The 12,334-nt window shown below is 39.9% G+C and overlaps 1 protein-coding gene across 1 annotated transcript in view; it reads left to right on the top strand.

The window, feature by feature from the left end:
* Positions 1–416: 416 nt before the first annotated feature.
* The window catches only part of APOH (apolipoprotein H), a 17,086-nt gene continuing 5,168 nt past the window's right edge, over positions 417–12,334 (top strand). Inside the window, exons 1-6 of the mRNA XM_006146761.3 lie at positions 417–539; positions 909–1,085; positions 3,383–3,479; positions 5,851–5,927; positions 8,533–8,721; positions 11,860–12,039. Of these exons, the coding sequence (XP_006146823.1) occupies positions 476–539; positions 909–1,085; positions 3,383–3,479; positions 5,851–5,927; positions 8,533–8,721; positions 11,860–12,039 (784 nt within the window). The 5' untranslated portion in view covers positions 417–475. The remainder of the gene's footprint in view (positions 540–908; positions 1,086–3,382; positions 3,480–5,850; positions 5,928–8,532; positions 8,722–11,859; positions 12,040–12,334) is intronic.

Genomic DNA, 12,334 nt, shown 5'->3' with positions numbered 1-12,334 from the left:
TCTTATGCATCACATACCTGGAAACTGTCACATCATTTTGTAGACTGAGACAGAGAGTGTATGGCCATCCTAAATTCACATGCAAAAGCTGTGTATAAAACAGGAACCGCAATCTTCAGGCACTCCATCTATTACACACACACATCAAAAGATGGAAAGTGAGAGGTCCACGCAACCTGGGAACCACCAGACTTCTTTCAGAGGCAATAATGAGCTGTTTCGTGCCGCTAACAAAAATGTCATGAAAACAGAAATCATCTACCAAAGATTTCACAACAGACCCACAGAAGTGAAGAGTAAATGATTAAAGAAAGTAGGTCTCAGAGTTCCTTTCAAATCATGAGACTTTATCTTCTATTTACAGAGATAAAAGTACACCCCCAAAATACGGTTAATATTTAAGCACTTTTGTATTTTCATCTGTCTTTGTAGTAGAGGAAAACCACTTTGGTAGTGCCAGTGTGAATCATCCACAATGATTTTTCCAGCATTCATCTTGTTCTCAAGTTTCCTCTGCCATGTTGCTATTGGAGGACGAAGTAAGTACTTTTCTGACTTTTGAAAAAAATATATATATCCAGCCCCTTTGTATATTTCAGAGATAAATAAAGAGAGCTTTAAATTCTCTTTAGAGTGAATGCTGAAGAGATCAGATTGATCCTTATTCTTTAATCTTGCCATGATTAAAGCTCCAGTGTAAGATATTTAGCCTGTTTATGCCTCAGTGTACTAACTTGTAAAATGGAAATAATAAAAGTACCTACTTTAGGTGAGGACATTAGATGAGGTAGTGCATACGATATATTGGGTGTGGAATTTGGTTTACTTCAGTATTCTTTATTGGTGTGCTAACTCAATTTAAAAATGCAGATAGAACTGTGTCTGACCACCTGTTCTCTCTATTTCAGCCTGTCCCAAGCCAGATGACTTACCATTTTCCATAGTTGTTCCATTAAAAACGTCCTATGATCCAGGGGAGCAGATAGTGTACTCCTGCAAGCCGGGCTATGTGTCCCGGGGAGGGATGAGAAGGTTTACCTGCCCGCTCACAGGGATGTGGCCCATCAACACTCTGAAGTGCATTCGTAAGTCAGCACCTTCCTTCACATTCTCTCCCTCGTTGGATTCTGGACATACACATACGGGGGGCACAGCCTACCTAGTTATGCTCAGGGTGCTGGGAGCCAGCAGAGTCTGCAGAATGAAGGGCGGTGAGGAAATGAAAGGGTCTGGAAGGTTCTTCATGGGAGGAGAAAGTAAGGGCAAGGGGTGCTATTTAGAGAAAAGGAGAAGATCGTAGCCTGGGACTAGGGGAGGTTTAAAAAGGTGACCTGGTGTAGTAAAAGAGAAGAAAACACAGTCAAAGCTAAAAGACAAGTGAAGATACTCTGAAATATAAACTGAGGCTGAAGGGCCTCTTGAGAAAAATGAAACTTGGGAACACAGTGTATATTTGGATTTTGCCTCAAAATGAAAGCAGATTTAAAATGAGTAGTTATTAAAATGAATATAAATTTTATATATTATGAATCATATTTATAATTACATAAAATTAAACTAATAATATAAGTTATACATAGTTTATAGTTGTCTTATTATAAATGGTTGCTTTTTCTTACTCATCAGAGCGTGGTTCTATGATATGATGCTAGCATTATTATGTATGTATGTATGTATGTATGTATGTATGTATGTATGTATGTATTACTATAGGGCATGTGCACTCACCAGAGAGACAGAAAGACACAGAAAGAGAGATGGCAAACAAGAAAGCACCCCTCGGGGAGGTGGCCACACCACGATCCCTTCTCCTCTATTCTTCTCTCAGGATTTTGAGCTCACATGCACACATGCCATCAGGGCCTGGACTCAGATATGCAACCAGCCATGTGGGATCCAGCTGCCTTAATCAGAATGCCACCAGGTGGTCTGTTAGCATTATTATTTTTTTTTAGGAGAGGTTTTTGTTGTTGTTGTTACAGGGAACATGTGCTCACCAGAAAGACAGAGAGAGACAGAGAGACAGAAAGGAAGAAATCACCCCCCAGGAGGGATGGCCATGCTGCAATCCATTCTCCTCCATTCCCCTTTCCGGATCTTGGATACACATGCACATATGCCTGGCATGAGTTAAAGCTGCTAGGTCTGGGACTTGAACTGTGGTCAACTATGTGGGAGTCCAGGGACGTAACCATTATGCCATCTGCTGGTCCCAGCTAGCATTTTTTTTTTTCAGTCAAATATTGAGCAGTCAGCCATATTGAATTTCTGGTGATTATACATAGACGTAAAGGAGCAGAAGTAAATATCTGAACTTCAGCTGTTTTGGTTTTACACATGTGATCTTTGTCATGCAAGTGATTTTTTTAAAAAATTAAAGATGAAACATAATTTTTAATAAAAATCCGCCATTAGGGAAAATTGTTCTTTAAGTCAGCTTTAGCTCTCCATATGAATTATGTCATTTTCAAGTTACTTTCCACATATATTTTTGCATAGTATTGAAGAGAATACTTTTCCTTTTGTATTTTCCTATTTCCCCAAAAACTGGGCTGTTTCTGTAGTCATTATAGTACTTATTGTATTGGCTACATAGTAGTTCAACAGTTGATTTACTTTATTTTTTAAATTTTATTTATTCATTTATTTATTTTAATTTGACCAGACACACACACACATATACACACAAACAAGGAGTGAAAGAGAGAGAGAGAGAGAGAGAGAGAAAGTGAGAAAGTAAACCACCAGGTCCGGAACTCGAACTGTGGTTGGCCAAGTGGGAGTGTCCAGTACTTTAACCACCTGTGGTTCAAGTCCCAGACCTGGTAGCTTAAAACTCATGCCAGGCGCATGTGCATGTGTTCCCAAAATCCCAAGAGGAGAATGGAGAATGGTGGAGAAGGAATTGCAGCATCTGCTGGAGCCCTCTACTTTAATTTTTAACAATCCTTTGATGGGGTCAGTAGGTGGCACAGTGATTAAAGTTCTTAGACTACCACATGGCTGACCCCGGTTCAAGTCCTGGACCTGGCGGTTTGAAAATCACACTGACACGTGTGATTTTCTCTTCCTCTCCCAGGAGAATTAAGACTAGGGATTACTGCGTGGCCATCCCCCAGAGGCTGATTTCTCACTTTCTCTCTCTCTGTTTTTCTCTGGTGAGTGCACATGCCCTGACAGTGAACATTTACATTGTCCCAGTTTTGTTATTAGCAGTGACAGCATGATCAACACCCTAGTGCACGGACCATTGGTCTTATTTTGACTTACTTTCTTCGTTCCTAGTAGTGTTATTGGGTCAGAAGATGGAAATGAATTTATATATTTTTATTTTATGAAAACTTCTACAAATAGAAACTTACCTTTCCATTTTAAATCACAGCCAGAGTGTGTCCTTTTGCCGGAATCTTAGAAAACGGAGTGGTGCGCTATACGACTTTTGAATACCCCAACTCAATCAGCTTTTCTTGTAACACTGGGTAAGGACTGTCGGGCGATTAAGCAGCTAACAGCACGTCTTGGTGTCCTTAAGCTAACCATTAAGACTGGCACATATTTGATTTCTAGCCTTTAGGTTGGACTCACCAAATACAAATTCATTTTAGTCCTTTTTTTTTTTTTGTAGAGGTTTTTGCCTTAGGGAGTGCATGCTCACTGGACAGAGAGACAGACACGGTGAGAGGGAAAGTGAGAAATCACCCCCAAGGGGAGGATGGCCATGCTACAATTCCTTCTCCATTCTCCTCCTGGGCTCGTGGGTCCATACGCACATGAATTTGAAGCCACTGGGTCTCAGACTCCATGTGGGAGTCAAGCAATGTAACCACTATGCCATCTTCTGGCCCCATTTTAGTCCTGCTTTGCTTTGCTTTGCTTTGCTTTGCTTTGCTTTCCTTTCCTTTCCTTTCTTTTCCTTTCCTTTCCCTTTCTTTCTTCTTTCTTTCTTTCTTTCTTTCTTTCTTTCTTTCTCTTTTTTTGAGAGAGATTTTTGCCTCATGCACTTGCCAGAGAGACAGAAAGAGGCAGAGAGACAGAAAACAAGAAATCACCCCCCACAGACACCCAGGGGGATGGCTGTTCTGCAATCCCTTCTTCTCCGTTCTTCTTTTAGAATTTTGGGCACACATGCACACACGCCCGGCATGAGTTTTAAGCTGCCAGGTCTGGGACTTGAACCGCAGTTGATGATGTAGGAGTCCATTAAGCCATCTGCTAGTCCCTAGTCCTCCTTTTAATACACACTATAGAGGCTGGCAGGTGGCATGGTAGTTAAGGTGCTTGACTCCTACATGACCGACTGCAGTTTGAGTCCTGGACTTGGTGACTTGCTTTTTCACTTTCCTTCTCTCTCTGTATGGTCAAGTGAGAAAATAATAATAATAAAATAAAATAAACAATTCTTTGAAAATACATACTACAGTGGTATTGAGAGTTGGATAAGAAGAGAATATAACAACTAATGAAAGTTACTATCATATCCAACTTCTCTACTCCTTACTGCTTCCTTATCTGAGGAGATACATTGAAATAATTGAACCTGGATGGCAAATACTTATTATCTTTGGGACAAATCTTGACATAGGGTAAAAATTCTTTAGGCATAAGATTTGTGGGCTACCTATGGCCTGGTGGCTGGGGAAGCCAGATGCCACATGGCCCATGTGCCGTTCAGATCCCAGCCTTGGGGTGAGGGTGGGGGCTTAGAAAACATACCAGGCTTAAGTTCATGCATGATTAAAATCCATTAGGATGGAGAAATGGAGAAGGGATTATAGTGTGACCATGCCCCATTGGAGGGTACTTTCTCTACACATGATTTTGGCCTTAGTTATAAGGCTAATTTGATTGATCAATATGGCGGTAGCCTCCCAAAGAGAATGTAATGGAGAAGGTTGGGCATGTGATGATGTCAAACATAGTTCTTTTAATCCTCACATAATTCAGTATAATATCTCCAAGAAGAAAGCATGTGGTTGGTCATAAATGAAGGAATTTCAAAAAACACTAAAAAGCAGAATTAAAGTATAAGTTTATTTTGGTGCAAAATTTTTTGAAATCCACTTATAGTTTTTTTTCCCCTAATGTGCGTTATCCATGAGCTTTCTGAACACCCTTGGTAGCTTATCAGCTTTATGAGAAAAGGCACCACTGTGACATTATCGATAGCACATTGGCCGTACCTCAGTGCAAAGTTTTACTGAGGCTTCTTCTTTGGGATTGAAAATTAAGGAATTCTGTGTGTGAAAGAGAAATGTATCTTTCTTCCTTTTATCTGAGACACTAATTTACTGGTGTGTCTGACAACAAACAACCTGGAAAAAAAAATGGCTTCAATTACAGAACGTTGTATTTTCACTGGAAATAGACTGCGTTTTTTTTCTTTTACACATTCATGTCAGTAGGCTTCACGGAAACTAGTAGCAGAGCTTATTAAATTGAATTTGCCTTTGTGATCCTGAACGAGCAGAACGTTGGATTTCCACTGGAAATAGACTGCATTTTTTTCTTTTACACATTCATGTCAGTAGGCTTCAAGGAAACTAGTAGCAGAGCTTATTAAATTGAATTTGCCTTTGTGATCCTGAACGAGCTAATTCTTTGCTTTGTGTAAGAAGCAGTTACCTTGACTAACTGGTTGGAGATGAGGGACTTAGGGGTTTGGCTTCGACACTCACTAGTTACAGAAATGTCTAGCGATGCACCTGCAGCATTGATTGGGTGACTCAGTGAGCCCTAGATGCATGTTAACGTGTTCAGGAAAACAGCATTTGAAGATGGGAAAGAAGTTATGAAGCAACGCCCCATGGAGAAGACACTTGAGATGTCAATGAACACATTTTCCTTTTGCAGGTTTTATTTAAATGGAGCCAGTTCCGTGAAATGCACTGAGGAGGGGAAATGGAGTGAGGAGCTTCCTGTCTGCACTCGTGAGTATGTGGGTCCCAGTTATGGGGAAGATGATCTGTTGGTTTGCCCAGAACTTTTCTGGCTTTAGCACAGGAAGGTTCATATCCTAGAAAACCCTCAGTCCTGGCTAATGAGATGGTTGGTCACCTTTACGGGGAATATTGATCCTGATGTCATCCTTCCCGGGAGGATGAAAGAACCTCTTACAATGACAGGAAGCATTTTACTCCTGAACCGTCACCTGGGGGGGACCAGTGCTGGGTTGAACTCCAAAGCTCCCACAGCCTTTTGGATATGTGTGGCGTTGGTCATCAGGGACACCACCATTAGCCCGGGAGAACTTCTGCAAACAGATGGAACACCTGCCACTTCATTCATTCATTCACACGTCCAATAAACAGGAATTGAGGATCTAATGTATGGCAAATCCTGTTCTCGGTACTGAGGCTCCTGCTATTAGGATTTAAGTCTAGCGAGGAGGGAGACAAGGACTGTAATCTTCTCAGTAAGCTAAGACCCCATCAAAGGGCGCTGCAACATAGAAGCTGACTGAGATTCCTGCAAAAGGCTATTCAGGTGACTGTTGGCTAAGCAGTCAGGGCCATCTCTTGGCTTTGCTTATGTGAAGGGTTTTTCAAAAAACTCATGCAAGGGCCAGCAGGTGGCGCAGTGGCTAAGGCACTGGACTCCTATGTGGCAGATCGCTTTTTGCCTCCCAGACCCAGTGGCTTGAAACTCACACTGGGTCGTGTGTATGCATGTGCAAAGAATGGAGAAGAGATTGTGGTGTGACCATCCCCTCGGGGGCTGATTTCTCACTTTCTGTCTCTCTCTGTCTCTTTGGGGAGCGCATACTTGTGCAAGTGTGTGTTAGGAAAAACCATGCATAGATTTCAACTTGTTTTGCACCAGAATATACTTGTACTTTCATTCCATTTCTCCACATACTTTTTGAAATCCCCTTGTGTTGACAGAGCTGTTCTCATGTTGCCTAACCTGGGAGTTACATAAGCCCAGTATTTGACTGGGACGCTAGGCATTACAAAGATAGCTATCGTTCTTTTTTGTTTTAGTGAAGTCTGTTATAGCAAAAGCAAGTGGAAAATAATTTCAAAGAAATACTAGTTTAAGAAAAACTGTACAACCAAAACATTTTTTGAAAGGTACATTTAGATGAGTTTTCCACTTACCAGCAGGGTGATTCCTGTCGTTTTCTTTTTAAGCAGATTTATACCAATTATGTAAACGTACCTTTTTGTTTTAGTTAGAAGCAGAAAGGCTACTTTAGCTTCAGTCTAATCTGAATGAGTACTTCTCATACTTTAATGTATATATGAATAAAAAAAAAATGTGGATTCTGATTTGGGGGCAGGAGTAAAATCTCAGCTTCTGCTCTCTCACAATGTCCCAGGCTATGCCCATGCTGCTAGTCTAAGGCCCACTCTTTTGAGTAGCGAGGATCTAGAGAGATCAAGTTAAATCACATTTTGGTCTCTGCCATATTCTGTTATGTTCATATAACTTTCCCGGAACTTATTACAACTTCCATAAGTCAAGATGACAAGCCACTACCATGTCCTGGGTCCAGTTGAATAAGATCTGTACACACAAAATTACAAATCAGGAGGTATGTGATAGGAACAAATTGAACTAGCAGTGGGACTGGGATGTCACAAATGACACTCTACCGCATGGCTGTCATCAACCATTATTTTAGGATGTCCCCTTAACGATGTCTTCCACTGATTCTGCCTTCCAGAATCTTCCAAGGTAGCATTTAGATGAAAGATTTTTTTAGAATCCTAATCTTTGTGTTGTTGTAAAAGGCAAATTACTGATGACAAGACTTAAGTGTATTTCATTTTATAGTAGTTATGCTAGTTTAAGGCATTTGATGTTGAGATCATATTTTATTTGGTATCCACAATTGACTTCTAAAATTAAAAAAAAATGTTTATGATAGAATGTCTGCATGCAAGAGAGAGAGAGAGGCAGAGAGTTCAAGAGAGTGAGAAAGATAAGAGAAAGGGAAAGAAGAGACAAAAAAGAGGGGCCCTTGCCAATGTGTTGTTATGCCACCGTCCCTCTTTCCCAAACTCTAATCTTTTTTTTTTTCTTTTAGTTTTGGTATAGGGCATATATGCTCATCAGAGAGATACAAAGAGAGAGAGAGAGAAATCACCCCCCCCAGGGGAAATGTTCACACCATAATCCCTTCTCCAGTCTCCTCTCTAGATCTTTGGCACACATACACTTATGCCCAGTGTGATTTTCAAATTGCCAGGTCCAGGATTCGAACTGCATAGTTGGTCATGCGTGACACAGTGCCTTAACCTCATGCCACTGACTGGAGCATCCCAAAGTCTAATGTGCATGCGCCTGACATATTTTTGAGCTGCTGCATGGATCTGAACCTGCAGCTGGCCATACGTTTTTCAGCATTGCAGACCAGTTTCCTAAAACTATATCAACAGGCTGGGTCACACAATTGACTGTTTTCATCCTAGCATTAGATTAAACTTTGTATGTTCTCAAGTTCATCTTTGAATATTTTTTCTTTCTGAAAAGAATATACTTTAAATCTTCAATTATTTCCATACAAATGGTTGCTCTTTCTTTTTCCAGCCATAACCTGCCCTCCACCACAGGTACCTAAGTTTGCAATGCTGAGTGTTCACAAGTCATCAGCTGGAAACGACTCCCTCTACCATGACACCGTCGTCTTTAAATGTTTGCCACACTATGCAATGTTTGGAAATGACACAATTACCTGCACCGCGCATGGGAATTGGACTGAATTACCAGAATGCAGGGGTAAGTGCAAATGACAAGACTGTCATTATCACCCAGATGTGGATCATCACTTTTAAAAAGTAGAGAAAATTTACTATCATGGAGTATTTTAAATGACCTAATCAACAAATGTCTATTGAACATCTACCCTCTGCTAGGCAGCTTGGGGATATCAGATGTATGCAATCTAGCTTCTGACTGAGGAGAATCATGTAGAGTTCAATTCACTGTCTAGAGCTGCTGGAGAAATTTCCCAGGAATGGTGGCTTTTGAAATGAGCCTGGGAGGAGTAGAGAATGAGGGGAAAACATTGGGCACAGCACACACAAAATCAGGGAAGGCTGAAAGGACAGGGTGCACCCACAGGCTGCTGTAGATTTCACTGAGGTTCATGGAGAGAAGCCCAGATTAAATTGGGAGTTTCTTTTTTTTAAAAATTTTTTTCTTGCTTTTTTTTTTTTTTTTTTGAGAGGTTTTTGCTACAGGGCGTGTGCGCTCGCCAGACAGACAGAGAGAGACAGAAAGACAGAAAGCGAGAAATCACCCCCGAGGGTGGATGGCCATGCCACAATCCCTTCTCCTCCATTCTCCTCTTGGGATCTTGGGCATGCATGCATATGCGCCTGGCGTGAGTTTAAACCACTAGGTCCAGGACTTGAACTGCAGTTGACTACATGGGAGTCCAGCGACATAGCCATTACGCTAACTGCTGGTCCCTAAATTGGAAGTTTTAAGAGAGAAATGTAACATGGGATTGCAGTCCAATAGTTAAAGTCTTCACAATCTTTACCGAGATTTAGAATCACAGAACTATCTTATTCTGGAAAAGGAATTATGAAAATTCTTCCCTCTTTCACTGGATTTGTCATTATTATCTTTGCATTTGTCAGCTGCATAAGAAGTAGATAAATTATAGTTTGTCGTGTGCTCACAGGGTTGTTAAGGACCACAAAGAAACTTCAGAAAGCTAGTAGAAAACCAGAATTAAAGTCTGAGTTTATTCTGGTGCAAAAATATTTGAAGCCCATTTATAGTTTTTTCAAAACACACATTCAGCATGAACTTTTTGAAGACCTCTTGTATTAACGTCTCCTATAGAAGATCTTGTGGATATCCACTGAAGGATTGGAGGAACTCCCAGGAACCATAATAACCTGCAGCTTTTTGAACTTTTAGCTATGGGCCAGGCACGGGTTTCCTGTTACATAAGTCTCATCTCACTTTCTTTTCCCAAGTCCTAAGCTGTAGGATTATTTTGTTCTTTCCTTTTTCAACCTCGATGGATCAACTGTTGACCTGTGACATTTTCTCTGTTTCTCCATAGGCAGTTCCTTTCTTTCTGAATCATTTGAAAATAAGTTATATACATATCTAAAACTTACCCATACTTCTACATGAATGTACTAAGAACAAAGACACTCTATATTATCATTGTACCCAAGGCATTCATCATGTTTTAAATCATCAGCAATACTAATTTAAGCAATTATACTAATAAAAGTAATTAACAATAATATCAGGCAGCATTTATTTCAGATGCAAATTTTCTCAATTGACTCATAGATATTCTTGATCCGGATATTTTGTTTTATGCACGGTCTAATCAAGAATTACATCTTTTATTTAGTTATCATATTTCTTTAGTCTTCTTTAATTAAGAATGATTCCTTTTTTTCTTTCATTGACTTTTAAATATATATATGTATGTATTTTTAATTTTACATTTAATTGTTGTACATCTTTACCACATACAATATGGTTTTTCAGAGTGTGCATGTATTGCCTGTCAATCAAGTCAAAGGTATTACTATCTACATAATTTTTTTTTTTTAGACTCCTGCCATAGAGGGTGTGTGCTCACCAGAGAAAGACAGACAGAGATACAGAAAGGGAAAATGAGAAATCACTCCCCAGGAGGAATAGCTGTGCCACAATTTCTTCTCCATTTTCCTCATGAGATTCTGGGCACACACGCAAAGGTACCCAGTGTGTTTATCAAGCTGCTGGATCTGGGACTCAAACCATACAGTAGTCCATGTGGGATCCAGTGCCCTAACCACCACACCACCTGATGGCCCTAGATTTAGCATTTTAAGACAAAAGTTCCAAAAAAAAAAAAAAAAGACAAAAGTTCCCTAAATATTCCCACTTCTGGGTATTTACCCAAAAGACAGGAGAACACTCAGTCAGAAAAGTGCTTGCACATCAATATTTTTTGCAGCATTATTCACAATTGCCAAGACATGGAACCAACCTAAATGTCCACAAACCAATGAATGGATTGGAAAAGTGTGGTATATATACTCTATGGAATACTACTCAGCCACAAAAAATAACAAGACCCTGGAATTTGATAGAAAGTGGGCAGATATGGAGGATCTATTGCTGAGTGAAGTAAGCCAGGCTATGAAAGAAAGATATTGTATGTATCCACGCAGGACGTTAGTGAGAAACAGATATGGCTTATTAACTGTTGATGATGACATGTATAGTATTCTCAACTGGATTGGTCTGAGAAGCATTTCATGATGGGCAAAGTATTTTTACAAGCAAAATGAGAAATAGCGATTGACTGTTTTAAAAAAAAATAATAATAATGATTGGGGAAAACATGGAAAAGATATCGAATGTTGAAGCGGGGAGATTAATGTCTTTGTACTGACTGACATGCATGGTATTCCCTTTTGAAAAAGCAATGTAATACACTGTAAAGTTATATGTAATCCAATGTAATATAAAGAAGATTATGATGATAATAAAAAATTTTTTAAAAAAGTTCCCTAAATATGAGCAGGGGTGATACAAGTGTTTTTGTTTTAATTTCTTGGCTTGTTGATTTAGACAGCAATTTCATTTCTTCTTTCAAACCCCCCCATCTTAGGCTGCATGGAGATAGAATTTGTAATAAATAGTACTTTATGACTCTATGTAAAAACCTAGAGAACTTATTCTCAAAGTGCTCTTGCTTTTTTTAATATCTAGGGTCTCATGAGTATAAGAGAAGGACAGAATTAAGCACCTGGTACTTAGAAATAAATTCCAGTCATAAGAACACCTAGTGTTTCAATGATGTAATGGAGACAAGAATGTAACCATCCCACAACTACTGGACAATGCCACTACTTACCACTAATATGTCTTACTGAATAATCTTTCCAGAAGTGAAATGCCCATTCCCATCGAGACCAGACAATGGATTTGTGAACTATCCTGCACATCAAGCACTTTATTACAAGGATAAAGCCACCTATGGTTGCCATGATACATACACCCTGGATGGCCCGGAAGAAGTCGAGTGCAGCAAACTGGGAAACTGGTCTGCACAGCCAAGCTGCAAAGGTATGGATGTATGCGTGAGGTACACGAGGTCTCCTGATTTATCCTGTGGTCACCTTGACTTGCTATTTCTTTCTTTCAATCATTTCCCACTTGTTGCTCAGACGTGCTTCATACTTGTTGGCATATGAAAGACTGCAGTGCGTGGGGAGTCCTCATGCTTAGGAAGCTTGCTTGAGATGAAACTGTAGGCAATTTGGGGAGCATTGATAATATGGTGGACGATCATATGGGCTTCCTATACTTTCTCTTAAGTTTCTCCAATCAGCATCCTTCTTTTTCCCACTGTCTATCCAAG

This window comes from Tupaia chinensis, unplaced genomic scaffold, assembly GCF_000334495.1.
Source record: "Tupaia chinensis unplaced genomic scaffold, TupChi_1.0 Scaffold000187_1, whole genome shotgun sequence".
In the NCBI taxonomy this organism is placed as follows: domain Eukaryota; kingdom Metazoa; phylum Chordata; class Mammalia; order Scandentia; family Tupaiidae; genus Tupaia; species Tupaia belangeri.
The sequence above is the reverse complement of the archived record's forward strand: the minus strand, read 5'-3'. Positions and strand labels throughout refer to the sequence as shown.